Source organism: Talpa occidentalis, unplaced genomic scaffold (assembly GCF_014898055.3).
Source record: "Talpa occidentalis isolate TD23 unplaced genomic scaffold, MPIMG_talOcc4v2.1 talOcc4.8, whole genome shotgun sequence".
Taxonomy (NCBI): Eukaryota; Metazoa; Chordata; class Mammalia; order Eulipotyphla; family Talpidae; genus Talpa; species Talpa occidentalis.
In genome coordinates this window covers 62639507-62659773 of record NW_023605194.1, presented here as the reverse complement: position 1 = coordinate 62659773, position 20267 = coordinate 62639507, and the positions used below count along the sequence as shown (strand labels likewise).

At 40.8% G+C, this 20267-nt stretch overlaps 2 protein-coding genes and 1 pseudogene across 2 annotated transcripts; all 3 read right to left on the bottom strand.

The window, feature by feature from the left end:
- Positions 1–34: 34 nt before the first annotated feature.
- On the bottom strand, positions 35–1431 carry LOC119234360 (interferon-induced protein with tetratricopeptide repeats 2-like). Its single transcript, XM_037497252.2, is given in 2 exon segments — positions 35–81; positions 84–1431. Coding segments are annotated over 2 exon segments (1248 nt in total). The 5' UTR covers positions 1285–1431.
- Positions 1432–5541: 4110 nt separating this feature from the next.
- Positions 5542–6918, bottom strand: LOC119234379 (interferon-induced protein with tetratricopeptide repeats 2-like; annotated as a pseudogene).
- A 3756-nt stretch (positions 6919–10674) lies between these two features.
- On the bottom strand, positions 10675–16679 carry LOC119233555 (interferon-induced protein with tetratricopeptide repeats 2-like). The gene is given in 3 exon segments (XM_037495999.1): positions 10675–11120; positions 11123–12486; positions 16539–16679. Coding segments are annotated over 3 exon segments (1410 nt in total). The 5' UTR covers positions 16550–16679; the 3' UTR covers positions 10675–11085.
- Positions 16680–20267: the final 3588 nt, after the last annotated feature.

Below are 20267 nucleotides of genomic sequence, written 5' to 3'. Positions count from 1 at the left end.
TCCCAGCTCTCTGTGGGTGCTGTCTCCCTAGTCCTCATTTCTCAGCTAAAGATGCTGATGGGATGAGGCTTCCGGAGTCCCATGCCTCTCAGAGTTGTCAAGTGTCTGCTGCGTTTCTCCAACCTGCTCCTGAAGGAATTCTAAAAGGCCCAAAGCCTTCGCATCTGCTCGGTTTACAGAAAGCCTCTTATCAGCAATATTTTGCAGGTTATTTTTCATCTTTTCTCTCTCATTTGATTCCTTATGGATTTTCACACCCTCCTTATAATGCTGGATGGCCTCGTGTTCACAGTTCATTTGATGCAACTGAAAGTTGCCATAATCCAGATGGACCCTTTGTTTGGCTCTTGGAGTAAGGTCCTTGGTGAACTCTTCCCGAAAGTAATAATCTGCTTTTTCATATTGTCCTGCTTGTATGTAGAGGTGAGCAATATAACGGCATGTATTGAGGTAATTTCCATTGATCTTATTAGATCTCTTTAAATGAGACACACCTTGTTCTATTAGTTTCCTAAACTTCTTTTTTTCCTCATCAGACATTTTCTTCTTTTCTGGAACTTTCTGTAGGACTTTTTGTCTATAGCAACTACCAATATAAAAGTGCAAGTGGAAATTGTCAGGCATGTTTTCTAAAGCCTTTTTTAGCAGTTCTATAGATTTGTCCAGGTTCCCTTTGCTTCGATAAAACTTAGCTGCCTGGCGAATCACATCTGTTGCCCGTGGGGCTTTCTCCAAGGCCTCTTCAACTAACCTCTCTCCTTCATCTTCTTCATTCATCCTTTGCAGTTTCAGAGCCAGGAGGACTTTAACATACTGGTTGTCAGGATTCAATCTAATGGCTTCATGCAGACGGTCAATGAGATTCTCGCACGGTAGACTCTCATCCAGACGATAAGTGGCAATTGCAAGCCCATTGGTGAATTCTGGGTTCTCTGGTTTCATTTCCAGAGCCTTCTCAAAACAATCTATTGCCTTTTGATTTTGCTTATCTCCACACTTTAACCGTGTCCACCCTTCCTCGCCATACACCTCAGGACACTCAATACTGTCAGGGTTTGAAAACTTCTCACATACTTGTTTCACCTTGTCTACATAATTCTGAGCTTCTGAGAGTCTTCCCAAGTGATAGTAGACCCAGGCATAGTTTCCCCAGGTGACCAGACTTCTGAGTTCTGCTTGATGAGCGTGGGCTTGCTGGATGAACTTTTCCGCTTGCTTTAGGCATTCCAGGGCTGTCTCGGTTTGGCCCTTGCAGTGTTTTATGTAGGCCAATAGGTTGCACATTGTAGCTTTGAACTCAGTATTTAAGGTGCTGATCTGGTCAAGCACCCCACTTTCCAAATCATTTGGGATTCTTTTTTCATCAAATAAATTCCAAGTGAAATGGCATTTCAGCTGCGAGAGTACTTTCTCCAAAGAACTCTTGCTGTCCTCACTGTAGAGAAAATAAACATGATTACTGTGATGTGCATTTGCAAGCATTGGCACAGGAATGCAATTACAGTTTAATTTTGAATGTCACACTGCCAGCTAACAGCAACACAATACATGTTCTTCTTGAGGACACATGGAATATTCTCCAGGATAGTTCCTATGTTGGGTCACAAAAAGAAGACTGAAATCATATCAAGTATCTTGCCTGGGACTTGGGATACCCAAAGTCTAGTTAAACATTTGTTCTGTGCTTAGCTGTCAGAGTGTCACCAGATGGGATTAGCTTTAATTCCATCGATTAAATAAAGTATCTAACTCTCACCGAGGTGGATATGCATTACCCCACCTGTTGAGGGCTTGAGTAGAACAGAAGGCAGAGGAAGGATGAGTTTGCTGTCTCTGACTGGCTGCTTGTGCCGGCACATGGATCTTCTCCCTGAGATTTGGTTTTATACATCAGCCCTCCTGGTTCTTAAGCCTTCAGACTCAGACTAGCACCATATGTTGCCTTTTCTGGGTCCTCGGTTGTCCTTGTTCCTTTGGACAACCCCGAATACTCCACACACTTAAGTTTTACTAGATAGAAATGAGGTCCTTTCCTTTGACTTCCTTAATTTATCTTTCTAAGCTGGTTGTGCAAGAACACACAAAGCAGGTGAATGTACTATTAGTGTGGATATGCCGGAGGTAAGGTGGGGTGAATGGGAGGAAAGAGGATGACACAAGGAAATGTGGTCTTTCTTCTGTGCAAATCAGTTCTCAGTCCTCATTTATTGAGATAAGTTTCATTGCGGCATCCATTGGTCCTTTACAGGACCATCTCTTCATGACACTCTCTTATTTTTCAGGGATATTAAGTAAAACAAAGGTTATCACTGCCTTCTCTGCCCCCAGAAGTTTGAGTCTGGTTAGAGGGAGCCATATAAGACATGAGAGCCCATGGTTGTTTATCTCTTGGAATTTAGTCCTGAGATGGGGCAACAAGAAACATAGCCAGGTGCAGGAGATTTGCACTAAAATGCTCTTGCCTTGGTGGATAAAGAATTTGTAAATTTAGTACAATAATCAAAAAACAAAACTTGAAGGAAAAAATATCACTAGCATTTGATGGCTACACAACACATTTATTTTGTATTTTATTTTGTAAATATTTATGCACCCAAGACAGGAGCACTGTAGCATATAAAACTAATGTTCAATGACCTGAAGAAAGACATAGCAATAAAATATTATTAGGCAAGTTTACTTCTATAAACTCAACAATGTATAGTTCACCCGTTAGAGAAAACTGAGTAGGAACGATTGGACTTAAGCTTTACATTAGACCTAACGGACTCAACAGACCTTTGCAGATATCCCAGCTAACAGCAACACAATACACATTCTTCTCGAGGACACATGGAATACTTTCCAGGATAGTTCATATGTTGGCTCACAAAAAGAAAACTGAAATCATATCAGGTATCTTGTCTGGCCACAGGAGTGTGAGAATAGAAATCAATTCCAAGAAGAAACGTATCTCATTCCTGACATGCTGATGAAAGACCTCCAGCAGGTCTATATGTGTTTTTAAAACTGAAGTTTACAAATTGTCCTTTCCATGCAATAAAATGCACCCAATTTAAGGGTACAAGTCGCTGAGTTTTGAGACATGGATAATAGTTGAGTGCCACCACCAGACTCACCCCATCAACCATTTGTATCATCCTAAAGTTTCCCATGTGCCCTCCTAGTCATTCCCAAACCGACACCCGACCATCCCCAGGCAACCGATCTTCCCTGAAGCTAGAGATCCCATTAGTATTTGAAAAGAGATCAGGTCAGCATGATTTGAAGAGAATTGTTTCCTGCTGCTCACTTTCTCTCATGATAGCAAGAAAATCTAAGCTTTGGCTTTAAAATGGAAAAATGCCCATGTATAGTAATTGTTCCTTCCAACTTCCCACCCGGAAATGATTAAATATTTCACAGGATAAATTCAACGCAACGTGAGCAGGGTTAGCCTTTCCGATTCCACCTTTACTAATACATAATGAAAAGAAATGATTCCTGTTATAATTGCAAGAGGAAAGCCTGTCTTCACCCTTCAGACTAAGGGAATAACCGCTACAAAGTCCATGAAGAGTACTTTCCTTGGGTCTACCTTGAACCATCCACTTTGTGCCACTCCTGCCAAACCTCTCTCATTTGGATGTGGCTCCCAGCAACCTGAGTGATCTAGAAGTTTAGGGATTCTCTGTTTATAGTGAAATAGTACAGAAGAAAATTGCCTGAATTGATAAAATTTAGTTCATACTTAACAGGTCACCGCAAGTGCATGCCTGCACCCCTGAAGCTCAGCTTGTAACTTGCATTCAGTATTAAGCAATTCTGTCTCACCCACCTCATGACGGCTGTTGGCGGCTGGGCTCCTTTGATAAGTGGTGTTCTAGCTGATAGGCTCTCTGGAAATAGTCCTAGTGAGTGTCAGGTCCATGTTGAAGGAACTTTATAGAGATGGTGTGAGGGTAGTGCATCAGCTGATGCTATCCTCCTGTCTGAGTGGTTGCACGCAGGAATGAGAAGTTGACTGATTATGAAATTGATTTAAAATCTCAGGAAGAGGCAAAACCAAAAAAACTTAAGTCATCTGTGATGACTCATTCCACGTATGTTGTTTTAATGATTGAAACTCCTGTGGTTTGTTAGTCACCTGAGTACATGAGTATGTGAGGAGAGACCAATGTCCTGCCCGGGGAGATGTGTGAAGAGCGGGGGAGTTACAAGCCATTGCAGTCAATGTGGTACCATCTGTTATATATCTGGAGAGTGAGATTTCAGAGAGAGTGAAAGGTACACACACAAACACACACATTTAAATGATTTTCCTTATCATTTCCAAATCATTTATTGTCTCTAGAGCCTCAAATAAATAGTGAGTGAATAACATGCCATACATCATCTTTTTCCTTCTAGGGATTTGTTCCAGCAAGGGTTTAGGTGACAGAACTCAGAAGGGCAAGACTATATACACCTTTAACACAAGTACAAGTAGCCCTTTCTCAAGGCCAGGAGCCCTATCCATCTTTCCTTCCACTCAGACCACTTCTGGATTTCCTCCCCAGGCAGCAGATCCAGTCACAAGAACCTCAGTCAAGTGAGCACAAGCTTCTCTTGGGGAATACATTGTCCCCCCTCAATCAAATGGAATGAGTTTGTTTCTCTTTCCATCTGAGGTGATTTGTTTTCATTTGAAGAAACAAGAGGGAATTGACAAACAAAAGCCTGTTGGACTTGTCTTTTTCTCTTTTTCCCTATATTAAGGAAACTCTCCAGATTGCCTCCTGCATGGGACAGAAATTGTGGTATATCCTAATCTCTCAAAATGGAATTTAGAAGAGGAAAGGGAATAGAGATGCATGTACAGGATGTTAACAAGATAGAGGAGGGAGAAGGGCAGCAGCCCCACATGTCAGTGGTGGGCAGGTGTTGTGTGCATGAGGGTGAGGGTTGGGGGTGCAGGGACAAGCTGAATATAGAAGAAACCATGTTTGCTGTGATCACTGGTTATGGCCAGTCAGGTTTAGGTGGAGCCGGTTCATCCACTGGAATATTGTTTGCCAATGGGTGAGGGAAAGACTTCAGATACAGCATAATTTCAGAAAAGCCACAGTCATAATTATGTTTCAGAACATAATTTATGTTCCATCACATCGGTTTTATTAATTACATCTATGACATTTAAAAAAAAATGTGTATCATGAAACTGATGATCTCAGTACACAAAACGCTAATGTGGAAACCAGAGATACAGTAATTGGAGGATGCTTGAGTTTAATTGATTTGATTGCTTAAAGAAAATGTTCATGTATACGTAAATTTATTGAAATATAGCAACATATATTATAGCAATGCATTTGTTTAAAGTGTGTATGGATTTGATATATTCATATATTATAATATGATTGTCACTGTAGGGATGATAGCTTTTGATCCACATGGTATAATTTTCATTTCTTTTTAAAAAGTCCGTATCTTTGCTGTTCCAGTTATTAAACTATTAAATTTCAACTTGGTGGTGGGGCTCAGCTCCCTCCCAGCTCTCTGTGGGTGCTGTCTCCCTAGTCCTCATTTCTCAGCCAAAGATGCCGATGGGATGAGGCTTCCGGAGTCCCAAGCCTCTCAGAGTTGTCATCTGCCTGCTGCATTTCTCCATCCTGCTCCTGAAGGGATTTTAGCAAAACCTGTTCATCTGCTCCTCTTACTGGCAATCTTTTGCAGCTTCTTTTTCATCTTTTCTTTCTCCTTTGACTCCTCCTGTATTTTCACACCCTCCTTATAATGCTGGATAGCCTTGTGTTCACAGTTCATTTGATACAACTGAAAGTTGCCACGTTGCAGATGGAACCTCTGTTTGGCTATTGGAGTAACGGCATTCTTGAACTCTTCTTGATAGTAATATTCTGCTTGTTCAACATCATCTCCTAGAGTATAGAGGTCACCAATATAGAGGCAGGTAGTGGAGAGATTACCATTGATCTCATTAGATCTCTTTAAATGAGACACACCTTGCTCTATTAGTTTCCTAAACTTCTTTTTTTCCTCATCAGACATTTTCTTCTTTTCTGGTAATTTTTGGAGGACTTTTTCTCTATAGCAACTACCAGTATGAAAGTGCAGACGGGAATTGTCAGGCATGTTTTCTAAAGCCTTTTCCAGCAGTTCTATAGCTTTGTCCCAGTCACCTTTGCTTCGATAAAACTTTGCTGCCTTTTCAAGTACATCAGTTTCACATGAGGAATTCTCCAAGGCCTGTGCAACTAACTTCTCTCCTTCATCTTCTTTCTTCGTCCTTTGCAGTTTCAGAGCCAGGAGGACTTTAACATACTGGTTGTCAGGATTCAATCGAATGGCTTCATGCAGACGGTCAATGAGATTCTCGCACGGTAGACTCTCATCCAGACGATAAGTGGCAATTGCAAGTCCATTGGTGAATTCTGGGTTCTCTGGTTTCATTTCCAGAGCCTTCTCAAAACAATCTATTGCCTTTTGATATTGCTTATCTCCACACTTTAACCGTGTCCACCCTTCTTCGCCATACACCTCAGGACACTCAATACTGTCAGGGTTTGAAAACTTCTCACATACTTGTTTCACCTTGTCTACATAAGTCTGAGCTTCTGAGAGTCTTCCCAAGTGATAGTAGACCCAGACATAGTTTCCCCAGGTGACCAGACTTCTGAGTTCTGCTTGATGAGCGTGGGCTTGCTAGATGAACTTTTCCGCTTGCTTTAGGTATTCCAGGGCTGCCTTGGTTTGGCCCTTGCAGTGTTTTATGTAGGCCAACAGGTTGTACATTGTAGCTTTGAACTCAGTATTTAACGTGTTAATCTGGTCAAAAACTCGACTTTCAAGATCTTTTGGCACACTGCTTTCCTTAAATAAGTTCCAAGTGAAATGGCATTTCAGCTGCGAGAGTACTTTCTCCAAAGAACTCTTGCTGTCCTCACTGTAGAGAAAATAAACATTACTGTGATGTGCATTTGCAAGCATTGGCACAGGAATGCAATTACAGTTTAATTTTGAATGTCACACTGCCAGCTAACAGCAACACAATACATGTTCTTCTTGAGGACACATGGAATATTCTCCAGGATAGTTCCTATGTTGGGTCACAAAAAGAAGACTGAAATCATAGCAAGTATCGTGCCTGGGACTTGGGATACCCAAAGTCTAGTTAAACATTTGTTCTGTGCTTAGCTGTCAGAGTGTCACCAGATGGGATTAGCTTTAATTCCATCGATTAAATAAAGTATCTAACTCTCACCGAGGTGGATATGCATTACCCCACCTGTTGAGGGCTTGAGTAGAACAGAAGGCAGAGGAAGGATGAGTTTGCTGTCTCTGACTGGCTGCTTGTGCCGGCACATGGATCCTCTCCCTGAGATTTGGTTTTATAACATCAGCCCTCCTGGTTCTTAAGCCTTCAGACTCAGACTAGCACCATATGTTGCCTTTTCTGGGTCCTCGGTTGTCCTTGTTCCTTTGGACAACCCCGAATACTCCATACACTTAAGTTTTACTAGATAGAAATGAGGTCCTTTCCTTTGACTTCCTTAATTTATCTTTCTAAGCTGGTTATGCAAGAACACACAAAGCAGGTGAATGTACTATGAGTGTGGATATGCAGGAGGTAAGGTGGGGTGGATGGAAGGAGAGAGGATGACACAAGGAAATGTGGTCTTTCTTCTGTGCAAATCAGTTCTCAGTCCTCATTTATTGAGATAAGTTTCATTGTGGCATCCATTGGTCCTTTACAGGACCATCTCTTCATGACACTCTCTTATTTTTCAGGGATATTAAGTAAAACAAAGGTTATCATTGCCTTCTCTGCCCCCAGAAGTTTGAGTCTGGTTAGAAGGAGCCATATAAGATATGAAAGCCCATGGTTGTTTATCTCTTGGAATTTAGTCCTGAGATGGGGCAACAAGAAACATAGCCAGGTGCAGGAGATTTGCACTAAAATGCTCTTGCCTTGGTGGATAAAGAATTTGTAAATTTAGTACAATAATCAAAAAACAAAACTTGAAGGAAAAAATATTACTAGAATTTGATGTCTACACAACGCATTTATTTTGTATTTTATTTTGTAAATATTTATGCACCCAAGACAGGAGCACTGTAGCATATAAAACTAATGTTCAATGACCTGAAGAAAGACATAGCAATAAAATATTATTAGGCAAGTTTACTTCTATAAATTCAACAATGTATAGTTCACCCATACAGAAAACTGAGTAGGAATGATTGGGCTTAAGCTGTACATTAGACCAAATGGACTCAACAGACCTTTGCAGATATCCCAGCTAATAGCAACACAATACACATTCTTCTCGAGGACACATGGAATACTCTCCAGGATAGTTCATATGTTGGCTCACAAAAAGAAGACTGAAATCATGTCAGGTATCTTGTCTGGTCACAGGAATGTGAGAATAGAAATCAATTCCAAGAAGAAATGTATCTCATTCCTGACATGCTGATGAAAGACCTCCAGCAGGTCTATATGTGTTTTTAAAACTGAAGTTTACAAATTGTCCTTTCCATGCAATAAAATGCACCCAGTTTAAGGGTACAGTTCGCTGAGTTTTGAGACATGGATAATAGTTGAGTGCCACCACCAGACTCACCCCATCAACCATTTGTATCATCCTAAAGTTTCCCATGTGCCCTCCTAGTCATTCCCAAACCGACACCCGACCATCCCCAGGCAACCGATCTTCCCTGAAGCTAGAGATCCCATTAGTATTTGAAAAGAGATCAGGTCAGCATGATTTGAAGAGAATTGTTTCCTGCTGCTCACTTTCTCTCATGACAGCAAGAAAATCTAAGCTTTGGCTTTAAAATGGAACAATGCCCATGTATAGTAATTGTTCCTTTCAACTCCCCACCCGGAAATGATTAAATATTTCACAGGATAAATTCAACGCAACGTGAGCAGGGTTAGCCTTTCCGATTCCACCTTTACTAATACATAATGAAAAGAAATGATTCCTGTTATAATTGCAAGAGGAAAGCCTGTCTTCACCCTTCAGACTAAGGGAATAACCGCTACAAAGTCCATGAAGAGTACTTTCCTTGGGTCTACCTTGAACCATCCAATTTGTGGATGGTTCTGCCAAACTGCTCTCCTGCCAAACCTCTCTCATTTGGATCTGGCTCCCAGCAACCTGAGTGATCTAGAAGTTTAGGGATTCTCTGTTTATATTGAAATGGTACAGAAGAAAATTGCCTGAATTGATAAAATTTAGTTCATACTTAACAGGTCACCACAGGAGCTTGCCTGCACCCCAGAAGCTCAGCTTGTAACTTGCATTCAGTATTAAGCGTGCTAAGCAATTCTGTCTCACCCACCTCATGATGGCCATCTGGTTCCAGGCTGTTTTGATAGCTGGTGTCCAAGCAGGTAGGTCTTCGGTAATCATCCTAGTGAGTCTCAAGTTCATGTTGAACAACCTTTATAGAGATGGTGTGAGTGTGGTGCATCAGGTGACATTTCCTTCTGCCTCTGAGCAGTTGCTTTACAGAACTGAAAATGAAACTGATTTACAGTCTCAAGTAGAGGTCAAGGTCACTTAAGACAGAAGAGCAAGTTATTTGTGATGACTCAGTCCATGTATGTTGTTTAAATGACTGAAATTCTGGTAGCTGTTATTCACCTGGCGAGTATGTGAGGAGAGGCCAATGTCCTGCCCTGGGAGATGTGTGAAGTGCGGGGGAGTTACAAGCCATTGTAGTCAATGTGGTGCCTCTGTTATATATCTGGAGAGTGAGATTTCAGAGAGAGTGAAAGGTACACACACAAACACACACATTTAAATGATTTTCCTTATCATTTCCAAATCATTTATTGTCTCTAGAGCCTCAAATAAATAGTGAGTGAATAACATGCCATACATCATCTTTTTCCTTCTAGGGATTTGTTCCAGCAAGGGTTTAGGTGACAGAACACAGAAGGGCAAGGCTATATACGCTTTTAACACAAGTACAAGTAGCCCTTTCTCAAGGCCAGGAGCCCTACCCATCTTTCCTTGCACTCAGACCACTTCTGGATTTCCTCCCCAGGCAGCAGATCCAGTCACAAGAACCTCAGTCAAGTGAGCTCAACCTTCTCCTGGGGCATACATTGTCCTACTTAATCAAATGGAATGAGTTTCCCTTTGTATCTGAGTGACTTCTATTTTCATCTGAAGAGACAAGAGGGAATTGACAAAAAAGAGACTGCAGGATCTAGTCTTTTTCTTTTCTTTCCTATTGTAAATTGGGAAAACTTTCCTATTGCTTCCTGGATGGGGTGTAAAGAGAATCTGTGATACATCCTAATCTCTCAATATGGAGTTCAGAAGAGGAACAAGAATGTGGTGAATGTATGAAATGTTAATGTGTGAGAGACAAGTTAGCAGCCTTCTTGTCAGTGCTGGGCAGATGTTGTGCACATGAGGGTGAGTGGTGGTGGGTGCAGGATAAGCTGAATATAAAGGAAACTGTTTTTGTTGTGTTCACTGATTATGACCAGTCAGGATTAGTGGAGCTATGTCATCCCATTGTAATACTGTTTATCATTGGGTGCTGAAAGACTTAAATAGAGCACAATTTCAGAAAAATTACAATACTCCTTTATGTTCCATCACATCAGAGTTTTATTAACTACATCTACAATATTTTTTTCAAAAATTTATACTATAAATACTTACGGTCTCAAGTACATACAACAATAATACGGAAACTAGTGATACAGTAGTTGGAATTTAATTTTCAGATGCTTGAATTTTAGACATTGCTTTCATTACTTAATGAAAATGTTATTGTATATGTGTATTTATTGAAATGTAGTGATGTAGAGCATTGTGTCTATTTAAGGCGGACATGTGGATTGATACATTCACATATTGTAATATGATTGCCACTGTAGTGATGATAATCTTTGTATCACATAGCATAGCTATCATTTCTTTTTTAAAGGTAAGAATAATTAAGATCTAATGTCTTACAAAGCCCATGCCCAATGTCTACTCCATATATTTGCCATACCAGTTATTAATGTGTTGAATCTCACTTGGTGTTGGGGCTCAGCTCCCTCCCACCTCTCTGTGGGTGCCGTCTCCCTCGGCCTCATTTCTCAGCTAAAGACACTAATGGGATGAGGCTCCAGAGTCCCAACCCCTCTCAGAGTTGTCACCTGCTGGCTGCATTTCTCCATCCTGCTCCTGAAGGAACTCTAAAAGGCACAAAGCCTTGGCATCTGCTTGGTTTACAGAAAGCCTCTTCCTGGCAATTTTTTGCAGTTTAGTTTTCATTTTTTCTTTCTCAGTGGATTGCTGGTGTATTTTCACACCCTCCATATAATGGTGGATGGCCTTGTGCTCACACTTCATTTGATACAACTGAAAGTTGCCGTAACGCAGATAGAGCCTCTGTTTGGCTATGGGATGAAGTTCTTTGCTGAATTCTTTTTGAAAGTAATTCTCTGCTTCTTTATACTGACCTGCTATTATATAGAGGGTGGCAAGAATGGAGCAGACAGAGAAATAGTTTCCATTACTCTCTTCAGCTATTTTAAAATGATAAATAGCTTGTGCTATTAGTTCCTGAAACTTCTCTCTTTCTCCATACATTTCATATATGCCCATATTTTCCATGTTGAAGGCTTTTTCTCTATAGCAGTATCCCATATGGAAATGAACATGAGAATTGTCAGGCATATATTCTAAAGCCTTTTCTAGCAGTTCCATAGATTTGTCCAGGTCACCTTTGCTTCGATAAAACTTTGCTGCCTGGCGAATCACATCTGTTGCACACGGGGCATTCTCCAAGGCCTCTTCAACTAACCTCTCTCCTTCATCTTCTTCATTCATCCTTTGCAGTTTCAGAGCCAGGAGGACTTTAAGATACTGGTTGTTGGGATTTAGTCGAATGGCTTCATGCAGAGGTTCAGTGGGATTCTTACGGAGTCGTCTGTCCTCCAGACGATAAGTTGCAATTGCAAGTCCACTGGTGAATTCTGGGTTCTCTGGTTTCCTTTCCAGAGCCTTCTCAAAACACACCATTGCCCTTTCATTTTGCTTATCTCCACACTTTAACCGTGTCCACCCTTCCTCGCTATACATCTCAGGACACTCAATACTGTAAGGATTTGAAAACTTCTCACAAACTTGTTTCACCTTGTCTACATAAGTCTGAGCTTCTGAGAGTCTTCCCAGGTGATAGTAGACCCAGGCATAGTTTCCCCAGGTGACCAGACTTCTGAGTTCTGCTTGGTTAGTGTGCTCCTGTTGGATGAACTCTTCAGCTTGCTTTAGGCATTCCAGGGCTGCTTCGGTTTGGCCCTTGCAGTGTTTTATGTAGGCCAACAGGTTGCACATTGTAGCTTTGAACTCAGTGTTTTGGAACTCAATCTGGTTACACACTCTGTCTTCAAAATAACCCAAGGAATTTTCTCCCTCTACCAACTTCCAGGTGAAATGGCATTTTAACTGTTGTAGACTGCTCTCCAAGGAGTTCTTCCTGGTCTCACTATAGGAAAAATGAAGATGAACAATTTTAAACATAGCATCAATTCCTGCAGCAAGAACCAGAGAGCATGGCAAAGATGATTCTCATCTTTGTCAATCAAGAGAGAAAAATCTTTCCTTTTTTTCCTTTTTATATTTTGGCATTATGTTGAAATGTCTGGCAAAGCAGCAATAGAGTGATTGTTGGTAGCAGGAGAACAAGGGAGATTGGGCAGATCTCTGAGCCTGAGGCAAGTTTCCCTCAGAATAGAGCAGTTTTATTAGGGTGCACTGGACCCCGCTTTCTGGTTGGAAGGAACTCTGCAGGGACCGACAAATCTGTAGAAATTGATTTCAGTGATATTTTGAGTTTATGTAGCTTTTCAGAAGTAAGTATATTTAAATTTTTTTCACTCAGTATTTTATGTTTTGAAAATATTAACTTTATAGTTTTCTGTTATTTCAATATGTCCTCAACCTGATATTTGATTTCTGGTTATCGCTCTGAAATTCAATTCTAATTTATCTACTATATTTTCAATTCCTTTGTTCTCCTTATTTGTCTTTTAAAATCTTCATTATTTTCTATTTGCTATCTAATCATTTGAACTTTTCATATATCTTTAATTGACTTTTTTGTTTAGATAAACTTTTAATAATCTAATTAGTTTTGTTTGTCTTTTTATTATTGTGATATATTCTCATTTTCCTGAATGTTTCTATTTAAACCATTTAAATTTTATTGCAACCATTCTTGACTTTTAGTCATTTCCCTGCTTTTGTATTACTTAATCTTTTGTTAGTATTTTTATATAAGCGATATCTTGAGATTTTATCTTGGAACAAAATATAATCACCCTTCCCCCCACTTCTCAGGCAGGCGATTTCTGTTCTTAACATGTCTCATTGAATTGATCTCAATAATTTTGCACGTATTGTTCTAATTTGCTTTGGAAACTTTTCTTCCTTCCTGTGCTTTCCTTTCACAACAGGGAGTAAGGCACACAGCCAATGTTAGTATCTCCTTTTTGGGAAATACTCTTTTTCCATTAGGGTGTCCTTTTAACTCTTGAAAAGAGTTCATTTTCCTTCAGTCTTGGTCAAATAAATGAAACAGCAAGAAACAAATAAGCAAAAAAATCAAACACACAAAAAGAAACAACAAACAGATAGACAAAACCTTATCTTGAAGAGCTTTAGAATGAGCAGGTTAAAATCATTCATTGCTTCAAATTGTTTCACTACATTGCCTGTGTATTAGCGTTCCTGAAATGTCATTTTCTCTCACTTATTTATTTATTTATTTTTAAGATTTCTTTATTTATTTATACAAGCACTGGGTATAGTCAGAAGTGCAGGAGGTGAGAGAATTCACCAGAGTCAGAGCAGGGAGCAGAACAGGCAGACTGCCAAAATACACTGCTGAGGGGAGCAGCAGGCGTGGCAGGAGAGGCCTGTCACACCATGTGGGATCCTCACCGCTGGCTGAGGATGGACTCAGCACTGCAGAGGCTGCGGCAGCTTCGCAGCCCAGCGCTCAACCACTGTGCCACCGGGGAGGGGGGGCCCACTTAATTTTTTTATGGTATATATTAATCAGCCTGCTTCTCAGGAATTGGTATTCTAAACATTTTGGACTCCAACATAGACATCCAATAGAGATCTCTGGAAAGTCCTGTCATGTGGTGAGGATCACTTTTAAAATGCTTGACCAAGTGGGAGATTACACCTGCCACCTCTCGTTTACTTCCTGTGCCCTTTCACTTTTTATATTATTCCCTTACCCCACAATTTGATGGGTCCAGGTCTGGGTACCCAAATTCAAGCTGGATGTGGAACTGAGAGGTCACAGGAGCGAGTCTTCACCCCTTGGGAAGAGTGGTGCAGAATGTTGCACATAGAGACCAGGACACACATGGGAATAACAGAGTCTGGTCCCAGAAGCCCCCAGCATCTTATTTGTTGTGCCAGGACCCCAAACCTGGCCAGGTTCCAGATGCCAGCAAGCTGGAGAAAAGTCAGGGAGCCTGGGCAGGTCATACATGATGTCTTTATTGTTGCAACAGGAGGCTGGGTACACAAGCGGTGGTGGTGGCAGTAGCCATACACCCACTGTCTCACTGGGCAGAGTTCTCATCCCTTTATACTGTACAAAGAACAAAGCAGGCTCAGGGCCAATTGTGTGCTCATAACGACACAACTAATTAATACATTTTTCCTTGCTTGCAGGATACCATCAAGGTTAAGGGCTATCTGCTGAATTTGCTGAGTCTGCTCAGTGTCTGGAAGGCCTCTGGAAGGTGAAAAAAGAGCCTGAATCACTCTAGGTTCCTTTAGCCTAAGTTACTCCATGTTCCTCTAACCTCATACTATTCTAGGACTGTTGGGGTCACCACACCCCTATGTGTGGGTCCTGTGAACCATGGGAACAGAACCCCAGACAAGTTTGGAAGAACAATTTCTTCCCCTGCTTCTAACACCATCAGACAAATATTGACGGTGTTAATTTGGAAAAATCGAACATAGGGTCAGATAAGGCCAAGCTAAGAACTAACCCTAGTGAAAAACTAACCCATTGTGAAAGCCACAATGACTGCCCTCTTGGTGCAGAGCTAAAGCTGCACCGCAGTGTCTCAGAGTAGTAATTGCACCACCAAAAATCCCATTACATCCTTGAACCCCAAGCGAGAACTAGAAAATCAGAATCTAGTGTGGGCAACTGAGCCCAGGAATCTGTCTTTAGCCAGTTCTCCAGGGAGATCTAGTACATAGTCAAGTTTGAGAAGCACGATCTTAGCACACATGGTCAATGCCTGGTCACCGTCTGTACACCTAAAGAATAAATGAAAATGAGAAGGACTGAGTGGTCTGTATTATTGGAGAAAGATCCTGCGAGACCATGCTAATATTCTAAGATATAGGAACAAGGTTTTTTATCGATTCTGAATTACTACAGAAACAGACATCTGTAAATATCTCAAGTCTTTTCTTTCTTTCTATCAGACTGACATGCAGACAAACAGAAAAAAACATTGTTTCAGGAAGAGAGATCAGGAAACTTATAGGAGGCAATGTGTCCTGTAGGAATTAAGTGCTGGAGCTGGTATCTCAGGATTCAGGAGTTCTCAGGACTGAGCTTAAATATCAGGTCTGGCTGCCCTCCCTAACCCCCACACCACAAAAAGGAAGAAAACAGAAAGCTCCCTTCTTATCAAGTGAGCTAACACTTCCTCCCCAGGGCAAGCTTGTTTCTGGCATACGAGAAGATTTTAGAGGTGGGAACTATTTTCTCCCAGGACTCCAGCCAGCTCCCATTCATACTTGAGACAGAAGGACTCTAGCTTTCTAAGCGTTAAAAAATGTTTCTGTTGTTTTACCAGTCCTAGTGCAAATCCAGATGAATGAGCATGCCACAAGCAAAATCCATCTCAACATGAAATGGGTTGCTATCCCCAGTCCATCTTTCACAATGTCTACTGAAAAGAGATCTTTTGTTACATAGGAATTTAGCAAAAAAAAAAAAAAAAATAAAAATAAAATAAAATAAATAATCTCACGTCATTTGCTAAGCAAAATAAGTCAGAAGAGAAAGACAAACACTGATGGCGTTAATTTAGAGAAATCGAACATAGGGTCAGAGAAAACCAAGCTAAGAACTAACCCTAGAAACTGACTATAGAACTGAGGCTACCAGTTCTATGTTACCTCAATTGAAAAAAAAGAGTTTTGTTAAAATCTTTCACTTAATCCTTTCAAATAAGGAACAAAAGAGTGACAGGAGCACTTTCCCCAAACCCATCTTTAAATGAAGCAACTGCCGGATTAAGCAACTCTGCCCACAGCTCCATGCTCCCCTGGTGAGAGATGCCTTATGAGGCTTGACTATGAGTCTGAAAATAAATTAGGAGGAAACATGTCATCCAGGAAGACAGATACACAACCTGCAGCATATTGATGCTATATGAACAAACATTGCTGCCGCCGAACAGTTCAGGGTCTTTGGGGCCTGACTGTTTGGGACTGGCAAGATAGAATAGTCATTGGCAATACGAGCAAAGAAGGGAGCCTCCTTACCTCATGATCATCACGCTCTTCTGAAAGACTGCAGTTTAGTTTCCTGGACTCTTCAGCAATCTTCCTCCTCCACCTCAAATACATCCTAAAAAGGCCTATTTATGGAAACATCCGTTGTTACTTCTGACTGTTTTTTCTGCACTTGACTTGAGGAAAGAGAAACTGAAACTGGAAAGTGAAACCAGCAGCATTCCCAAGGGAAATGAATCTTGAGCAAGAACCAAACTATGAATTAGTAGAATTTTCTCTGGTTCTGGATGAACTGACAGCAAGGAGCCCAGAGAAGAACACCTTCACAAAGCACCTTACTCCCTTAGTGTCAACCTCCCCTCACTCTGCCTGCCTTGATAGCCAGTATGTCCTGCAGCCAGGAAGCCTTCCTGGAGCAGGGGTTTGCTGTTGTCTATACTGCTGCATCTCATGTCCTTGCAATAATACCTGAGCATGGCAGGTGTTCAAAAAGTGGATAAGGAAGATGTGGTATGTATGGACCGAGAGGTATTATGCTTTGTGAGAAAAGTCAGAGGGAGAATGACAAATACTGTATTATTTCCACTTATATGTGGTATATAGAGACATCAAACAAATGGATTGTTGCAGAAATAAATTCTTGCCTTTTACCCAGGCAGGGGAAGAACAGGCGGTACTTTAGGAATGGTGAGGTCAGGAAAGCTTTATTACTCATGCATGAGGTCTCAGACTTGGGTAGTCCCTTAAGGTCTGAGCGCTGGTCTAGAGACAAAGAGTTTCTTTTAGACACAACCACTTTACATTGATAAAGTTGGTTAGTTAGCATACTAATTCTTGACACAGGAAAAGGGAAGGATGCAGATCTTCCAGGATGGCCTGGGAGATCAATCAGCCTAGTAGGCTGCCAGACCTTGTTTAGATATGCTTATGAAGGAAGCAAACTTATTATTTACTTTACATTTCCAGGTCTATGACTCTTTTGCAGGGAAAGATTTCTTTTTCTTAGCAGTTCCTTTTCTGGATGAATGAAACAAAAATAAACTTTTAAACCATAAGACCAAATTAATGGTTATTAGCAAGAAAGGGAGAAGGGGGCAGGGCGAGTAAATCAGGGAAAAGGATTCAACTGTGTGGTGAAGGATGAAACTGGACTTTTAGTATGAAAGGAACGTTTTGTATACTGAGGTTGGCTTATAATGAAATTTATATAATTTTATAATGTAATATTTCTTCCATAAAAATTATTTTATGAAAGTAGTTGCCAAATGAATGAATATATGATTAGCACCAAGGACTCTGTATGTTGTCAGTCTATCCACATTTGATACCGGGGTCTATTTATTCTGCTGTGAGCCCAGGTCAATGACTACTTGTCTCTTCGCTTTAATTTCTCTTCTGTGAATTGGGAATATTCCTGTTACCAACTTGTGATGGTATTGTGAGGATTAAATAGGTTGATATATGAAGTGTCTTTAGGAAAATGCCTGGCACACAATAACTTAGTTTTTACTGTAACTAATAACTAAAATCATTAACCAAAGAGGTCAGAAGGGAAATTTTGATGCCTGCCTTTTCCAGGACTTTAGCTCCTCTGATATTCTAGGATTCATTATCTTCCATAATCCAAACCAAATAGTTTCTAACATTTCTACACATTCTCAGCTCTCTGAACTCCACAGCATTTAAAATCCCCAGGTATTCAGCAACCACAATCACAATTTGCAGCCATAGTCTGTTATGATAGAAAAACTTTGTTTTCTTTAATCAGAAAAGGATTATAATGTCCACAGACCCAAGGAAGCACCAGGTGCTTCCTGACTTTAAGGTCAGGAAGTGATGCTGGGAGCCATGCTACTCATGTTGTCTGACAAGGGTCCAGGTATGGCGCAGATTCCTGAAAAGTCAGGAATCTCATTAGCTGACTTTTGCTAGATTCTTCTCATTTGTTTATGGCTAGTTTCTACCATTGTTAAAATATGCATTTAAAAGTAAAACTGCAGTCTACGGCCATACCACCCTGAACGCGCCCGATCTTGTCTAAAAGTAAAACTGCAAATGCTGTTTGATCAATTACTGAATAACCAATTTGACAGCAAATGGCACTGCATGATTCATTGATAACATTGGTTAGTTAGCATACAAATTCTTGACACAGGAAAAGGGGAAGGATACAGATCTTTGAGAATGGCTTGGGAGAACAACCAGCCTAGCAGGCTGCCAGGCCTTGTTTAGATGTGCTTATTAAGGAAGCAAACTTGTCTTTTACTTACATTTCCATGTCTATGGCTCTTTAGCAGGGAAAGAGTTCCTTTTCCTTAATAGTTCCCTTTTCCTTAACAGTTCCCTTTCAGTGACAGTTGGTATGGTAGCTGTTAGAGTATGTATTCAAGAATAAGTCATCAACAATTTTGTGACTGGTTAAGCTAATAACCTTGGCAGCACAAATAATGCACTTGAAAATAGTCAATGTTACTGTTAGGGGGAAAAGGATGTCTTAAGCTAATTCCATACAGGCTTTGTGGACTCCACCCCCACTCCAGACCAAAGCCATCAGGACATTGGGAAAGACAAATCCCATCACCACCAAAGGGAAGGTTGCTGGGAACTGAGGCTGGAGTTAAGCAGCCAGGTTTGGTATAAAACCAGACATGTGGGCCTTGGGGGTCTTCTTTGGGCTCTCCTCCAGCTCTTGGCTCTCGGCCAGCTCTCAGAGTGCCATTGGGTTTCCAGGTTGGCGGATCGGGAAGGAAGCATTTAAGACTTTATTTCCCTATTTTCTTCCTGAGTTGTACATTTCCTCATTTCCCCTTCCCTTGTAAATAAACCTTTTATTAACCTTTTTTTGTGTGTGCCTGCAGGAGAGTATTAATAAGTCCCTTTTAAGCTTGCAGGTGGGGACCCACAGCTAGGCAACCCATTTTATATTGGGGCTGCCCTGTAACAGTTTGGCACCCAATGTGGCTTCCAAGCTACACCCGTGGTTGACCAGCCCAAAGTAACTTTCCTTGCGTTGGTCACCATAAGCACACTAGGTCTGCAGGACTCGCAGTGAAATATTTGTTTCACGTCTTGAAAGGTCTGCTTTTTTCTCCTGTGCATACGGTTCTTGTGGGTGTGTTTTTGACCCAAACGTGGCCTCAACCATGAGCTTAAGCAGTTTTATCCCTAGCTTGAATTCTTTCAGTTTTTTTCTGGCCAGGTAACCCGTTTTATATTGGGGCTGCCCTGTAACATTAAACTACTTATATATCATGTATTAACCATTCTGAAAATCAAAAGCTATAACTATCTCCAGCCCTGCCTCTGATGAAATATTTGTAGTTCCTTAAAACAACAATCAAGAAAAAGGAATTTTCCCTTGATGTTAAAGTTAGATACAGGAACTAGGCTGACTAAATAAGTATAGGAGTAATAGGTAGAAAAACTCTTTTGTTAGATTAGGAGAATTCCTCCCTTAATTGAGAGCTTGGGGCTAGGGAAGAGTCAGTGCGGCTTGTCTGGCATTGACGCCCTCCAGGCCCTTGGTTCCTTAATATTGAATCAATATCTTATTAAAACAATATACTATTAGATGATAACTTCCATATAAAAGCCTTCTGTTTTTTGCTTTAATCATATGGTTATATGTTAGTCTAAACTTTATAGGTTAGTTAGAAAATATCCCTTTGTCTCCTTTCCCCCAGGTAACATCCTGTCCTTTGCTTCCCTTGCCCTTAGTTAATCATTCACCATGATAAACATAGAAATGTTAGTTTCAGT